Source organism: Mustela nivalis (assembly GCF_964662115.1).
Source record: "Mustela nivalis genome assembly, chromosome: 5".
Lineage (NCBI taxonomy): Eukaryota > Metazoa > Chordata > Mammalia > Carnivora > Mustelidae > Mustela > Mustela nivalis.
Genome location: NC_139024.1, coordinates 24,910,533 through 24,927,817, shown reverse-complemented (window position 1 = coordinate 24,927,817; position 17,285 = coordinate 24,910,533). Strand labels below are relative to the sequence as shown.

Genomic DNA, 17,285 nt, shown 5'->3' with positions numbered 1-17,285 from the left:
AGGAGCAGCTATGATTTCTCCATCCTCTTTCATCCGAATACCAGGAGTTGTTTTCTCTACTGAGTTTTTGGTATGAATTGTGTGTCTTTCTGTTACCAAGCATGATGCTCAAGGGGAGGAAGGATGATGTATGAACCAGGCAGAGTATAAGTTCTAGAGCATAGCTCTGCTGGCCCTGAAACAGGAGTGGGCCTCTGTATTCCTATTGCCCATGCTGTGAACTAGGCTGTCTGGCCAGTGTAGACCATCTTGTCTCACAGTATAATCTGCCAGAAGATACCGTGCCCTCTTCTTCATTTGAATGGGTACTGTAGCGTGTTTCCATTTGTTGTGTGGGCTTTGGCTCAAGCCTAGCATAGAATACCATTTTGGAAGATCTTTTGAAATGTATGGTTAGATGTCCAGAGGAAGTTCAGATCCCCCTTTTCAAAAATGTTCAAACTTTTGGGTCTCAGGACATCTTTATATTTAAAGATTATTGAGGTCCCCAAAGAGCTTTTGTTCACATGAGTTATGCCTGCTGGCACTGATTATAATAGAAACTAACAGTAAAAAAAATGTAAAGCCTGAGAACACACAAGGACACCTTCTGTTAACCATCAGAATGGTGGTGTCATCACACATCCTGGGCTCTCTGGAACATTCCGCTGTACTCCTGTGAAAGAAAGAGACTGAAAAGGGAAAAGACTCTCTTTGTATGAGAAGAGTTTTGACCTCCTTGACTTCCTGAAAGGTTTTGGGGATCTTCCAAGGGCCCCAGAACCGCACTTTGAGAACCACTGTGGTAAACAAACAAACCTGAATCAGCCTGTAGCACTCAGAAATCAGAAGATTTTTAGGTATTTCTCTTAAGCACAGAATATTTCCACGGGCCTACTTTCCATTCATTACAGCCTTCTTTTCTCTTTTTACTCATTCTTAGATCACTTCTCTTATCTCATAGCAGTTTGATGAGTCTAACAACAGAATATACAGCTTCCCTATGGAATCTCTTGAAAAATCAAACCAAATGGAGTAAAAAGAAGAAAAAAAGTATTTTCATACTTTATCTAAGTGTTTTTATGGTTAAAAAATTTCATTTTTTGTTTTTCCATAGGTCTTGGGCTTTGTTTACTCTATGACCATTCTGTCTTTATTGACTTAATGTGAATTTTGTTTTAAATTTCTGGCCTTTTCTTCAGCTTATTTCACTTAAATAAATAAGTAGATGCCATTTTGATTTTTAATAGTGTTCTACTGAGGCCTTCCTGTGGTCTTTGGTATACTCTACTATGGCCTAGTGCAAGAGTGATCAGGTTAAAAGCAGTCCTAAGAATAAGCATCCTGGTCAGCATTGAAAGTAGTCTGTATTGTATATTTTTTCATGTATAATTACTATTATTATTATTATGTAATGTATTTCTGGTTTTACTGGTCTTGTCAGATGTTCTTGAAAATGATTAGTTTTGGAACCATAGAGAAACCTATTTTGTCCTTCAAAAAGGGAGGATTAAGGAAACTATGTGCAATATACATTGTGATACATACCACAAGCTCCTTTTTATTTAGACTAATACTTGTGATATGATGGTAAGTTGATAGAAGACAATATTTATAGATTCAGATAAGGTGTATGTATGAACACATAACATTGATGTAGCTCCTTCTAGATACATGATTAATACTTATAATTTCTCTGTATTTGATATTATACAGAGATTGAATTATAATTTATTTTTTTAAAGATTTTATTTATTTGAGAGAGAGAGAACATGAGAAGGGGGAGGGTCAGAGGGAGAAGCAGACTCTGTTGAGGAGGGAGCCCAATGCAGGGCTCGATCCCAAGACTCCAGGATCATGACTTCCAGGATCATGACCTGAGCTGAAGGCAGTTGCTTAACCAACTGAGCCACCCAGGTGCCCCTGAATTATAATTTCTTAGCTGAATTCTTATTCTGTGCACTGATGTAAAACATAGGTCTGACTCTTGGGCCTTGAATTTTCTAGATTGTTGGAAAATGAGGAAAAACTGAGGAGCTCCTTGCTGGCCCAGTTGTTTGTCTGACTCTTGATTTGGGGTCAGGTTGTGGGATGAGGCCATGCATCAGGCTCCTAGCTGGATGTGGAACCTGCTTAAGAATCTCCCTCCTGGGGCGCCTGGGTGGCTCAGTGGGTTAAAACCTCTGCCTTCAGCTCAGGTCATGATCTCAGGGTCCTGGAATCGAACCCCGCATCGGGCTCTCTGCTCAGCAGGGAGCCTGCTTCTCCTCTCTCTCTGCCTGCCTCTCTGCCTACTTGTGATCTCTGTCAAATAAATACATAAAATCTTAAAAAAAAAAAAAAATTCTCCCTCCTCCTCTGCCCCTCCCCCTGCTCTCTCTCTCTCTCCTCCTCCCTCCCTCCCTGTCTCTCTAAAAACAAACAAACAAATAGATGAGGAGAAATTGAAATAGCACATTTAGCTAGAGGAGAAAAACTGCTCTTAATTTAACAGTGTGGACTCAGAGAGAGCTTTAATATAGCTTTGGCACAGATCAAGGTGGATTGTCTCAAAATCGATGAATTTTAAGGCAAATAAATAGATCGTGGGCAGAGGAACTCTGCAGAGTATTACACAAAGTTTAATTTGTTGTGTTTTTGTTCATCTGATTACAGACCCTCAGAGGAAGTCTTACAAATAAAATCAATCCCCGGCCTGGAAAGGTAAGATGATGGATGCTGTGTTTCTAGTCAGGATTTTATTTTGGTCTGATAACGTCCAACTGTGTGCTACCACTTTCATTTTCATGTAGGTAGTGATCTTCAGGGACCCAGATGTCTCTGATGAGTGCATTGAGATTTTCAGTGATGTTGAGGATTGCAGCTCTTGGAGCCTCTCCCCGGTGGTCATCGTCAAGGTCGTTAGAGGATGGTAAGACCAGTGCTTTGGGTTCCAGACTTTTAGAGGGTGTGTGTTTCACATTTCTAGTTACCTTTTTGGTCTTCAGTATTTATTTAAAATTATGCCTTCAGTAATGTAAAGGGCAGAATATACTAGTCTTAGGGGGTATTGCAAGAAATTCATGTCTAAGAAATTACACTTTTGAATCATGTTTCTGCTTTATAGAGGAGATGCCCATTAATGCTAGAAAAGTCAGTTGTGTGTAGCAGTACAATTTTCTTTTCCCATATACCCCACATCACACTGGCCAGGACTACTGGAACTCCGAGTCCTCAAAAACACTTCTGTTTTATGAATTTTCAGTGAGGTTGGGAAGAATTGCGCTAATCTTGTTGGTAGAATTTTCAGTGTTCTATGAGAAAAGACATTGTGAATGACTAACCTAAAATTTATTTTCCAGCCTCTCAGCAACTGATGGTTTTGATTAAAGAAACTGGTGAAAAAATGATTTACCAGCTTGACAGCTTCTAGGAAATACAAAGGAAGTTGAATTAAGAAAAGCCATTTTAAAAAAATCACTTATCTGGCATAAGCACTTATCCTTGATACTGATCTTGTTTGAGATAAAGAAGGCTGGGCTTTAGATATTTGTGGTTTAAAAAACTAGTAAGGCTTTTTATTGTTGTTTTTGTCTTTTCTATTTGATTATATATGCGGCATCTTTCCTGTTAGGTATTACATATTATAGCATTTTTCTATGTATTTAACATGTTCATCACAAAAATATAATTAGCTTTTGTTCTTAAATTTAAAGACCAAAAATAACACTAAAAACAAATATTATATAAATTTTGTTTTAAATATAATAGGGCTCTTTCTTTTTTTTTTTTTTAAGATTTTATTTCTTTATTAGAGAAAGAGGGAGAGAAGAGAGCAACCAAGAGAAGCAGCAGAGGGAGAGGGACAAGCGGCAGAGGGGGAGGGAGAAGCAGGCTTCTTGTTGAGCAGGGAGCCATATGTGGGACTCGATCCCAGAAGCCCAGGATCATGACCTGAGCCAAAGGCAGATGTTTAACTGAGTAAGCCGCCCAGGCACCCCAGTGTTCTTTTTTTTTTTTTTCTTCAACTTTTGTTGGCTTCTCTCTTGAAAGCATAAGCATCTAAGAGCAGTACTGTCATATATTGACATTAGATTTTCTTTAGTGTTTGGATGTTTGTTGTTGGGAAGGGTATTTTTAAAATGCTCTCCGTTAACATGCATATAGGGTTTTTTTTTGGTATCAATATTTTGTACCAATATATCCATTGATACAGTCCTGGAATGTAAGTAAATCCCTCTAGAAGTGTTTTCTACACATATAGGGAGAAAGAATTCTAGGAAAAGTCCATTTATCCAATGTATTACCATTTGTAACTGTTCATGAACTGACCCTTCCATAGAACATCAGTGACTCTGCGATGTTTATATTGATGCCAAAAGTTCTTTAAGATTCTGGTATGGTTTTTGGATTTTCAGAGGCTTAATTATGCCCAGTAAATTTAGTTTTAGAGAGAGTTTATATATTTTAATTGCTGGATAATTGACCAGTGTATATATTTTAATTGCTGGATAATTGACCAGTGTATGTATAGCTGGATAATTGGCCACAATATGTGAGAGAGAAAAAGGGAGAAGAGAAGGGGAGAAGGAAAGGGAAGAAGGGGACGGCGTGGGGGAGGCTATTAGCTAGAACACTTGAGTCATCAAAACCTTTCTTACCGACACCAGCTAATAGTTTTGCTGTGTTTTACTCTTAGTTGGATTCTGTATGAGAAACCCAATTTCGAAGGGCACACCATCCCCTTAGAAGAAGGAGAATTGGAACTCTCTGGTCTCTGGGGCTTAGAAGATGTTTTGGAAGGAAATGAGGAGGCAGAGTCTACTAAGCCCGTGGTGATTGGTTCAATCAGACATGTGGTCCAGGTAGGTTATGGGAAAACCAGTGTCTAATGATTCAGTCAGCAAGTATTTATTGAATGCCGGGGATGATTCTTTCTTTGAGAGAAAAGTTCATGCTATGAAATAAGAGACTGGGGGAAAATGTTCGATCGATTCTCTATGAATATATTTTCTATAACTTCAGTGTTCGTACACTTGAATTAGAAAAGAAACACTCTGATTAGTCATTTTTTTCATAATAAATCTTGAAGGTTAATTTCTCACTCCTGTCCCCCATCCCCATCTCCAAAAATGTATTTTACTTATTAACCTGGTTTGGATGAATTCTATATGAACAGATTTTTCTTTCCCTTTGTTTTTTGGTTGCTGTGTGAGTTCCAATTACCTTGAGTGGCTTATAGGAATTCTATTTTGGAAAAATAATCCCCCAAAAATCTAGTTGAAAGTTCAACTCTGGGGTTCCATGTGGGTTGAAAAACAGTAGGTACTCGAGGTCACTTTAAGGATTGGCTAAAATGTCTTGGCTCCTTATTTGTTGATGAGGAAGTTGTCTTTCTTTGTGCCTGTTGGGATTTGATGCTTCTTTACCTTTAAAAATGTAGTTAATCGTATCTTCCAAGTGGAAGATTAAAATCCCATTCGTGTAACAGAGATGGGTGTTTGAGTGTAATAGGAAGAGAAGGAATGTTATGAAATGAGAGTGAGTAAGAATGAGTAACAGTTTTTGGCAGAGGAAAATGCCACTTGATTCTTAAGTCAACATTTCTGAGTGACTTCAGTGATCACTGGTATTCTAACTGATTTATCTTTTAATAGCTTTAAGTACATAATGTGATAAACCTTACAGAAGACATGAAGAACACCATTTAAAATCGTCATAGTCAGTGGTCTAATTTCCCTGCACTCTTTATTTATTGTTCAGCTAATATTGGTAATAAAGTAGGGTTTAAGCCCATCATCCCAATCTGCTATCCTGAGATAGCCTCTCTTAAATTTTCTGAATTCTCTGCTCTGTCTTGGCCATATGTCCGTCTGCTTTTTCTGTAGTTGTAATCATGATGATTGTGATAATCATGATAATCTCAGGGTTGTGAGTTCAAGCCCCACACTGGGCTCTACCACTTAAGGAAAAAAATAAAATAAGACAAAAAACAAACAAAACGCAAGAAACCTGAAGCTCTCAATCCTTTTTCCTTCTCCATGCCCATTTCCCTGAAGATCACACTCCCAACGACTCTTAGTGACGTGTAACTGTATCAGATTCTGGTGGGTGGGGATTTAAAGGCACTTGGGGGGGGAGGGTAAGGTAAATGAAGCATGTTGGTAAAGAGGGGTCTCCTATTTTGCCTGATAATAGCCATATTTTTTTTTAATAATAGCCATCTTAATGCAATTCATGCTTTTCATGTCACTACATGGTTTGAGGTTTTCAAGAAATGATGTACTATCGTTTATTTTACCTTCTCTGTGGAACTTAAGGCTATTTCTAGATTTGTTACTATTTTAAATAATATTGTACGAACATTTGGTGCATTTAATTGTTTGCAAATTGCTGATTTACTGGTGTGAATGTTTTCTGAAAGGTGTCATATTAAAGGATCGGGATATATTCCTGGTTCCGGATACATTATGATTTTTTTTTTAACCGATTATGTTTGTGGTTGCTTTGAAACATGAACATAAATCACAACACATTGAAGGGGAGCACCTTTTTAGTTCATTAAATTTGTTTCTTTTGGTAATGGTTAGGAAAGCCTCCCCTGATCTCACCCAAGTGTAATTTCTTCTGTACCTCAGTGGACCTAGCTCAGCAAGATTAAAGTTCAATAAGTGTTTGACTAACACGTAGGGACTCAGCCAGCCAACGCCTCTGATGTGTCTGATAGGCAGGACGAGCACGTCATGGTACACAGCATGGTACACGGAGCACGGTACAGGGATTTGTAACTCACCACAGATGTGTACCATTACTTTCACAACTTAGACCAAACCAATATCTTAGAGATTTGGTTCACAGTCAAGGAGAGTTACCACAGGGGATTTATAGGCACAAAACAGCAGTTGAGGAAGGCCCCAAACGCAGCCCCTCTCTGGACTAGAGAGCCTCTGGACTTGGATGGCCGTGTCTGACTGAAGCAACTCAAACGCTAGTAACCAAGGAAAGCCAAACAGTTTTTTCAGTGAGGATGAGAGAAATAAATATGTTCTAGAACTCTAGTGAAATACACTTCTGGGGATTTTTGCTTGAATGTCACACCGTGCTCGATGGCTAAAGCAACTTGGCTTCCTCACAAGTCACATATTCCTAAATTGTGGCTGAAGACAGGGTAGGGGTAGATGGCAGGCACTCTGTGAGATGTATGTGTGTATTTAAAATTTGTTGTAATTATTTGAAAAGAAAGGATAATGAGCTTATTGTACAGTTAAATACATGGTGTAATTATTAAATACATGTGCTTTTTTTTCTTTCTTTCTTCAGGATTACAGAGTTAGTCAGATTGACTTATTCACTGAACGGGAAGGGTTAGGACTCCTGAATTCTTACTTCGACGACACTGAAGAGATGCAGGGATTTGGTATAATGCAGAAGACTTGTTCCATTAAAGTACATTGGGGCACGTAAGTATTTTGTTTCAAATACAATTTTTTTTTTTAAATCTAGTTACTTATATGAGAGAGAGAGAGGAAGCACACAAAGGGAGAAGGAAGGAAAGAGCGAGAAGCAGGCTCCCCACTGAGCAGAGAGCGCAGAACCCCCAGATCATGACCTGAGCCAAAGGCAGATGCTCAGCCAACTGAGCCACCCAGGTGGCCCTCAAATACAATTTTAATGAAACTCTTTTGTGAGTGTCCTACTGGAAAGACTTGAGATACTCTGATCTGTGTCCTATAAAGTACCTATTAACTAAAAGGGTTTTGTGTTTTGTTTTTTTTTTTTTTTTCTCATAAGGCACATAAAATTCTGATTCTTTTGTACCTGAGTTCCTATGATTCAGCTCTCTTAGAAACAATAACATTCTCAGGGGAAGTGCCGGGGAGGAAAAAAACTGCACGTTTAATGTTGGGATTTCCTTATCACAGAGGAACCTGATTCATACCCAGCTGAGTAACAGCTTTTACCTTCATGGTAATCCAAAGGAGGTAATCCAAAGCATGTGTTCCTGATATCTCATGGGGGGTGGAGGCCAACACACGTGGTACTTTCCTTCCTTGAACATTTTCACACAATGCGATCTAGAGCCCCTAGGACATTGGTTTCAGAAATCACAGGAAACTGCAAAAGTATTTGGAAGGAAGTGGGAATATCTGAGATGGGGGAAATTAGGACAGAAGGTGCAGGTGTCAGTCCTGAGTACGGTGGCCTCTGAAGGGGAGTACCAAGCCCAGCGCAGCAAAAGACAGCCCCGGGGGTGCCAGGAAAAACGCTGAAGCGTCTTCATATTTCACTTAAAATCTCCTCCTTTTATGATTTTATTTTTGTGCAAGGTTTCTGTTAAATTCATAATATATTATGTGATAGTGTATATCCTTTATAAATATTCATATATTCGAGAAGGCTCAAAAGTTTTGTCAGTGGGCTGTGTATAAGATAATACCTGTGTTAATGTGTCAGAGAGAAAATACTACAAGAAACAGGAGTTAGAGAGAGGAATAGTGGTAGTGCCATTTTAGATAGGATGGCAGGAAAGGTCTCTGGTGACATTTTAAGTGGAGGCCGGGAGGAAGTGAGGGAGTCAGCCCTGAAGATGCCCGAGGGGGGATGGGCAGAGGGCAAGTCCCAGGCAGGAAGCGATTGCAAAGCCCTGCTGGGTGTGTTTGGGGAACTGCCAGGAGGTCAAGGTGGCTGGAATGCAGTGAGCTTGAAGAATTGGGATGACAGAGAGGCCTGTTGGCAGGCCTTGGGAGGGATTTTAGACGACTCTGACATGGTGGATCACAGGAGGATTTTGATCTAACTTGTGCTCTGGAAAAATCACTCTCGCTACTCTGTAGAAAATAGACTATAAAGAAGCAAGAGTGGAAACAAAGAAACCAGTTAGGAGGCAATGAAGTTACATAGGCAAGAGGTTGCGGTGGCTTAGACAGTGCTAGTGAGAGGTGGTCAGATTCTGGACACATTTTCCTGGTAGAACTGTCAAGTTTGCTGACAGACTGTATGTGAGCGGTGAGGGGCTGAGAAATAGCTAGGGCTTGGTACCCCGGCATTGATTGAGATGGAGAAAACAGTTTTGTTTTGAGAGGTGGAGTTGGACGGGTCAACTGTTCATTCAGGTGAGGGGACAGGAAGAGGACTGGCTACGGGGGACTGGGGTTCAGGAGGGAAGCTGGAGGTGGAAATTCAGGAGTAGGCAGCATGGAGAAAGTCTTTAAATCCTGTGCTGGACAGATCTCAAAGGGAGTAGGGAAGCCATCTGAGCCTTGGGCATGTTTATATTTGGTGGTTGAGAAGGAAAGGAGGAATCTAAACAAAGACAAGGGCTTCATCTCCTGCTGCCCTTGGTTGTTGTTTTTTTTTTTTTTTCCACATCAAAGAGATCAGTATATTTTATTTCTTAACATATTAAAGTTAAATTGAGAAGGACCCCTTTCTTTAAAAGAACGAGATGGGCATCTGCTATAATATGTTCATCTCGATGTCTGGAAGGCTTCATGACTCAGGCTTGGGCTCTGTCAAGGCATAAAGAGCTACTCCTAAGTAACATCTCTTACCTTTGCAGTGAGTTTAACTCCTCTCACAGGGGCCAGTCACAAACCTGCCACAGTGTCCAGTTTTTCACGGCCATTCATTTCTGTTGTCCTGACGGAAGCTGGTTTGGAGGTCAGCTCCAAGTTGGGGTCCTTGAACTTGGTTGGTTGGCTTTGGGAGTAGGTCATTAGTACTTTTATAGATCCTCGAGGGGAGTCTTGATGGGTTGGGAGAATTCAACTGCTAGTAAACACCTGAGTCCATTTTGCTTCTTTGCCACATCGGTCCTCTGAACCGGCAGCCGAGAAGTCTTTGCTATGTGAGGGACTCCACTAGATTCCATAAGATTTATTCCAGGGCCTACTTACGTAACGGGGGTTAAACTCTTCTACACATACACACAAGAAGGGCATTGCTTGTCAAATTCTTTTTGGGGAAAATGAGGAATTTCTAAAATTTTTAATTTAGAAGTCAAGGGACAGTTTTGAATAGCCAAATGTTCTTTGTCAATTTTTATTGAGACATATTTGATATACACAGAGGATGTTATGTGTGAATTATGAAGCCTGGTACTAAGACAGATCCCCGTGTGCCTGCCCCCTGACTTAGGACCTCCCCTTTACCAGCACTGCGAGCGGCACCCAGCGTGGCCCACCCTGGGCCCATCCCCCCGACTCCACACCCATAAACTCTCTCTGGAATTTTGTGGTTTTCCCATACCTTTATTTTACACTTCTGTCCTTGCAAGGTTTTAGGTCAGAGAATATACCACAATCTGGTTTTGTCTCTGAGCATTTCCTCATATCATTTAACTTGTCCCAGTGTTGCCTGAATTTTCTGTATTGAACGGGTTACATCTAGAGGCGTGATCAGATGCAGGTGTGGAAAGGACCCTTCATACGGGTAGTGCTATATCGTCACGTTGCATCACAAAAGGCGGCATGTGATTCCTATTAACTGTACTGAGTTGGGTTGCTTTTAGTTTAAATTGGGGCCTCCGCAGGAGCCTGCTTCCCTTTCTCTCTCTCTCTGCCTACTTGTGATCTCTGTCTGTCAAATAAATAAATAAAATCTTTAAAAAAAAAAAAAAAAAATTGGGGCCTCCGGCACGTGCTGTGATGAGCCCTGAGTGCCATTCACAACCGAGGAATCCTTGAACACTGCATCTGAAACCAATGATGTACTCGATGTTGACTAACTGAATTTAATCTGAAAAAATTTTTAAAAATTGGTGCCTCCCACAACTCTCCACTGTAAAGGGACATTTTCCCCTCTGAGAGTCATAGCTCGCCCTCTTCAGAGCAACCTCAAATTAGCATATTCATATTTTTTTGCATATCCAGTTGGTTCCTGTAAATAGCCAGCACTCCCAGGGAGCCGTGCCTGGAGAGTAAGACTGAGGGTCCAGCTGGAAATGCTGTTTGAGGATAAGTGAACAAGAAAAGATCAATGTTTCTTATGTGGCTAAAAGGCATTTCTAAAAGAATAATTACAGAATGTTTTTAATCAACATATAGATAGCCATTATAAACATACAAAGGGACGTTGTTGAAATAATATGTATTTTTTATCATTTTTTTAAAAAGCTCACACTTTATAATTATACTATTTATTCATAAGGTAGGTAAGAGTTCATTACCTAAGTGCATGGGAAAATAGGAGGACTTTTAGAACCTGAAATAACACCGCCTGAAGATAGTTTCCCCCTCTCCTGATGGCCTCGTGAATAATGTATCTTGTGGGACTAGAACTTGGGAAAAATGAATCACGCTCGGTGGACGACTTTGGAGACTCCAAAGTCCACCCAACCCTGATAAGTGTGGGTTTGAGTTTCCTTCCTGCTCATCGAGGAACTGTCCTTTCCAGTGTGTCTGTTTGTGTTCAGTCTTTGACAAATTTCCTTTTGCCCCAGATTACCTCCCTTCTGTAAATGGTACATGACTAAATCACCTGCTTCGAGAAAACTGAAGTGTTTCGTATCAGGTGAATAAATGCCCTCACCTCAGACTGTAGAAGGGAAGGCCTCCTGAATGCGGTCCTGTGCCCAGCTATCCCTCAGTTCTCCCCAGCACCTGCCTACGAGCCGTGTGCTGAGTTTACAGAAAGTGCCGCCCATTCACTTGTGAGGACTCAGGCTCCACGGCCCTTGGCTCGGTAGACCAGTAGCACCATTGATGACGAACTGCCATTAGTTGGGGATGTGAAACCCAGGTGTGGTGTGCCTACGGGAGCTTAGAGCTCTAAGAACTAGGTAATGTATCCCTAATCCTCATGCCTCAAACCTAAGGAGGTCTAAAGGACCCCACTCTTAGCCTTCATTTTCTTGTGTTTTAGGGCACTGTAGTGCTATTTGTTAAAAGATAAGCCTTTTTCCCCTTAATTTTTTACTGACGTGTGTGTGATATTTGTACAAAAAAGTGCACAACAAATCATAAGTATATCATCTGAGTGAATTTGCGAAGTAAACATCATCGAGATCAAAAATAGAAGACAGCGGGTATCTCAGAAGTCTCCTTACTTGTGCTTCCTCCCGCCATCCTCTTACCCCCAGCATAACTGGTACCCTGACTTCTAACCACATGGACTAATTCGTTTTGAATTAATCCACACGTATACCACTCAGTCTGTCAACATTTGTGTGTGTGTGTGTGTGTGTGTGTTGACAGGTCTTCAGGAGGATTTTGATTGTAAATCCCTGTATAATTAGGGAGTCCAGAGAAGCTACTGGCTTATCCAAGGGAATCTTTAACGAAACCCATCACCCAAAATGTGCCTTGGGCCAAAATTGAGAAGGAGAAGGCAAAGAGGAGAATCAAACCCATTTTGTTGATAAAAGATTTTATTTATGGCCACCTTCTTCTTCTCGGCACGGTGTTCTGGGGATAATGAGATACCCCAGCTAGGACTCTTTGGCCAGACTAACAAGGAATTGGAGAAGATAAGTGCTCACCAAGAGTTCTGTGTTTGTGTATAAGGGGCTGTTCTACTACCTCCCTTACATGAACGTCCCATCTCTACAACCTCCCCTTCCCAGAACTCGCCTGGGGAACTAAGAAAGTGATGAGACTGTGCACAGTGTTTCGAGGCCGTTCTAACAGGCATGGTTTTCTGGTTTTCTGGTTTCTAGCACATGAAGGGAGGGTGGGGCTGCTTGTTCTCTGACCACAGCGGAAGTGACAGCTGACAAGCCTGATAAAAGGGTGTGGTATTGAAAAGCCGTAAAAATCAGATCCAAGAACTCAAAAAGCTTTGGGCCTGGGAGCAAGCAGCCCTACAGTCCTTCAGAGCCCCCAGGACACCACCACACATTGTAATGCTCCCAGTGATGATCCTGAGTCATTGTAAAAAAGTGTAAATTATGTGCACTTTTGGAATGAGAAAAAGTGCTCCCAAAAAATGAGTAGGAGTCTGGCTCTGTAATCAGCTTGGATCAGCCCTGTATCTGGTACTCGCAGCTGCGTGGCCCTGGGCAATTTACTTAACTTCATCTGTAAAATGGGGACAGTAGTGTTTCTTCCTCATAGTTCTGTTGCGTGGACTGGATCAAATTCCGGGTGGCATTCCTCGTAAGTGCTAGGTGGATGTTACCTGTTACTAGTTTTGGGCATGGTGACAAATGAGTAGGTGGAACATCTGATTCTTTGGTTATAAGTGAGAAGTAGCCGTTTTAAAACATTTTAAAAACAAAGCTTGAGGGCGCCTGGGTGGTTCAGTGGGTTAAGCGTCTACCTTTGGCTCAGGTCATGATCCCAGGGTCCTGGGATCGAGACCCACATTAGGTTCCCTGCTGGGCAAGAAGCCTGCTTCTCCCTCTCCCACTCCCCCTGCTTGTGTTCCCTCTCTCCCTGTGTCTCTCTATGTCAAATAAAATCTTTAAAAATAAAATCAAGCTTGAGTTTCCTGGCTATGGCCTCTTTAAATACATAGAGCGCTACAAAGTAACTACTGCTCTGACTTGAAGTGATACAGACATTTAGGCTTTGAAGGGATTCATCATATAAATTAAAATTAACTGGACAAAACCACAAGGGGACAAGTAAAAGCTCAAGAAGAGGAGCATATAATGGCACATTCTCTTTGAATCTAAGGTTGCTCTCATACCCAAGTGTACCCATTCGTGGCCCAGATACACATCGTCCCCCTCCTTTCCTTTCTTCTCAGTGGGGTCCTCTGTGCCCTGGAAACAAATGATGAGCCCTCTCTTTTCTTCCTTGGTGCTTACTTAGGTGGCTGATTTATGAAGAGCCTGGATTTCAGGGTATGCCTTTTGTCCTGGAACCTGGTGAATACCCCGACCTGTCCTTCTGGGACACAGAAGAAGCGTACATTGGATCCATGCGACCTCTGAAAATGGTAAAAACGAAATCTAACAAAACGTTCTTGGAGTCTGATTCTTTGTCAGCTTGACGTTGATAGTTCACAGGCTGGGACTTGGAAGCAATAAAACCAGACTTGTAAAAACACAGATCTGTAGCAGATGGAACCTCTTGCTGGAGGAAATAAGAGGGTGACTTTCTGGACGCTCTAGATGGAAAAAAAAAAAATGGGGATAAGCCCACGTTGTCTGCCTTCGAGGCATTTTTCAGCCTTGCAGAGCCGGCACTCAGTGCACAGAGCTGCAGCCCCCGGCAGGTTTAGGAAGGGAAGACAGTGAAGAACTAAACCTGGTGGAAAAACAGGAAGGACGGGTGGAGTCCACCTTCAGGTGATGTGAATGATGTGATTAGGAAATCTTCATGCTCAATCAAGTTGGGTCTTAAAAACCACGCAACACTGTGCTAGATGGAGATGTCAGGGAATGTTCTGCGTGAACCCAGGCGGAGCTGGGAAGGCCAGGGCAGGTGGGCACCAGCCCAGCTGTGGCAATCAGAAGTTGGGGGGTGGGGGCAAAACTCTAAGCCTTGGGAGGATGCGAGTTGCTCCTGTCTTGTCCCCCGTGGGGAGCACAGTGTGTGCGCAGGGTAGCAGGTGTGTGCGCAGGGTAGCAGGTGCTCGCTAAGGACCTGTGGCAAGAGGGAGGCTCTTGTTACAGTTGTACTTCTGAAATTGCATTTTGTGGCTCTTTTCTAGAGTCAGTTTGAAACAAATTAGAAAGTCATGGAGATAATTTTTATCTTAACTTTACCTCCTTCCAAAGCCTGTGGGTTAATTACCTCCTTCCGTGTTTGCTGGTCTTGATGCAAAACTCATTTGCATTATAAATAACTTTTTCATTATAAATGATTTTTTTCTAAAAAAATCACTTGCAAAGAACAAAGTTCAGTTCGTTTTGTGACTATATGAAAGAATTGTCCCAGGTTTTGAAGACTGTTTCAAATGATATAAAAGCTGTAATGCTCAGGGCATTGGAAAAAGATACTTTTGAAATGGGTGCTTAGTACACTTAGTTCCCCTCTGCCCCCATCCACAGAGGATATTTTCCAAGACCCTCAATGGGTGCCTGAAATCATGGATGGCACCAAACCCTATATATATACTATGTCTCTTTCCTATATGTATATGATAGATAACGTTTAATTTAGAAATTAAATTATACATTTATTATAACCTAGTTTATAAATCAGGCACAATATGAGATGAACAGTAATAATAAAATAGAAGAAGTAAACAATATACTGTAGTTTAAGTCGTGTGAGCTTGGTCCCTCTCTCAGAGCATCTTACTGTACTCTAATCGCCCTTCCTGTGATGCAGTGAGATGTTAAGTGCCTGCCTGGTGAGGTGAAGCCAGGTGAGGGGCGTGGGCGTCCTGACGCAGAGTTAGGCGACCCCTGACCTTCTGACTTTGAATCAGGAGGAGGAGCCTCTGCTTCCAGACTGTGACTGACCGCGGGTAACAACCTGGAAAGTGAAATGCTGATAATGGGGGGCGATACTGCACTTGGTTGTTTCTGCTTTGGTTTGTTGATAAAATCAGCAACCTTCCTTTATAATTACTGTTCATTTGGTGCATGTGAGTACCTTTGGCTGCACTTAAAAAAAAAAAAAGAAAGAAAGAAAGAACGGTTCCAGATTGGTGGAAAATATTCTCCTGACTTTCCCGCTGCCGATTTTAACTCTTACCCGTTTATCATTTCGGTGTAATAATAGCTTTCTCTGTGGCTTCTTCTTCATGAGTTTTTGGGTGATTTACAACAACTTTGTTTTAAAAGTAAAACCAACCCCACAGACCCATCCTTTGGGCTAGTTTAAGTTCTAGCCAGCAGCTCATCTAATTATTACAAGAGTCCTCCAGACCCTAGAGTGAACTTGTGTGAACTCAAAGATGTTGTAAGCCGTGGGTTGCAGAATCCCGTGCCTGCAGAGGCAAGGCAGCAAACAGCCTCGGATGAGGACGGCAGGGAGTTGAACTGAGAGAGGAGTGGAGATTGGCCAGGTTCGTGCAAGTCCTGGCAAGAGCGGGAGCCCAGTGGAGAGCTAGTCCGTCAAGGGGCTGGATGGTGTGTGTGTGGGGGGGGGGGGGTGGCTGCCACCAAGAACTTGTGTCCAGGGCTGTCTGAACTTATGACTGCTTTTCAAGGGACATGAGAGAGATGCATATCCATGAGACATTTTCTGAATGGGAAAACAAAAACAAAAAACATAGCTTATTGGGTTAAAAAACAAACCCACCAAGCAGATCCAGCTTATAGACCGCCTTGGCTCCACACGGCCTTCCTCAGTCACCGTCCGCATCGTTGGGATGTCAGAACCGTCGCCCCCTCACACTTCTAGCAGAGGCTGGGAGGCCGGCCCGCTGACCCCCGGCTGTCGTGGGTCGTACGAAACAGGATTGTCTCCACCAAGAGCTGTGTTTCTGACCATATTATTTTTCTTTTCAGGGTGGACGTAAAGTTGAATTCCCTACAGATCCCAAGGTAAAAATGTTTCTTTTAAAAATTTTATTCCCGGGACGCCTGGGTGGCTCAGAGGTTTAAAGCCTCTGCCTTCAGCTCAGGTCATGATCTCAGGGTCCTGGGATCAAGCCTCGCATCGGGCTCTCTGCTCGCAGCAAGCCTGCTTCCTCCTCTCTCCCTCTCTTCTGCCTCTCTGCCTACTTGTGATCTCTGTCTGTCAAATAAATAAATAAAATCTTTTTAAAAAAGTTTTTAAAAATTTAAAAAATAAAAATAAAAAATTTATTCCCATTCCATCCCCATGAAGATAATGTGATTTTACACATCAGCAAATGTAACTGCAGCTAAAGGAAGTCATCCCAACTGACACATGCCATCCCTTTGACTGGAAGATGAGGTTAATGGCACTAATAATCCCTCCCAGTTCGTGTGGCCATGGCTTAAGAGGTTCATTGTTGTATTCGGTTTATAATTTGTGGTTGTATTTACTAATTGTAGGGCCAGTTGCTGCTTGCCAGTAGGCCAGGGAAAAAACTGAGTTCTCAAGACAAGATCTCCCTTTCTGCTATTTCTACTTTGTACGCATTTATTTATGACACATTTATTTTATTTTCTTTTTTTTTAAGCAGGCTCCACACCCAATGTGGGGCTTGAACTCATGACCCTGAGGTTAATAGCTGCATGCTTCTACCAGTGAATCCAGTCAGGCACTCCTGTATTTCATTTTTAAAGCAATATAGGATCCTCTGGTTCCTTAGTTTGTCCTAAGCAAAATTCTAACTATCGGTTCTAGCCATCGAACAAAACCAATTTTTAAAAATCAATTATTTATAAACTGCCCTTCGAACCTGGCTTTGGGCTGTACCACATCAGGAAAAAGATTCAGAGTTTTAAAATGATGATACTGCCATTCAGTTATTTTTAAAACTATGATCAGAAAGTTCTGTGTTCTAGGATTTAGTGA

The 17,285-nt window shown here is 41.7% G+C and overlaps 1 protein-coding gene across 1 annotated transcript in view; it reads left to right on the top strand.

Moving 5' to 3' along the window:
- Nucleotides 1-17,285, top strand: part of CRYBG1 (crystallin beta-gamma domain containing 1) — a 204,323-nt gene that overhangs the window by 165,268 nt on the left and 21,770 nt on the right. Inside the window, exons 5-10 of the mRNA XM_082732060.1 lie at nucleotides 2,635-2,682; nucleotides 2,772-2,890; nucleotides 4,658-4,823; nucleotides 7,279-7,418; nucleotides 13,713-13,839; nucleotides 16,307-16,342. Coding sequence (XP_082588186.1) covers nucleotides 2,635-2,682; nucleotides 2,772-2,890; nucleotides 4,658-4,823; nucleotides 7,279-7,418; nucleotides 13,713-13,839; nucleotides 16,307-16,342 — 636 coding nt within the window. The remainder of the gene's footprint in view (nucleotides 1-2,634; nucleotides 2,683-2,771; nucleotides 2,891-4,657; nucleotides 4,824-7,278; nucleotides 7,419-13,712; nucleotides 13,840-16,306; nucleotides 16,343-17,285) is intronic.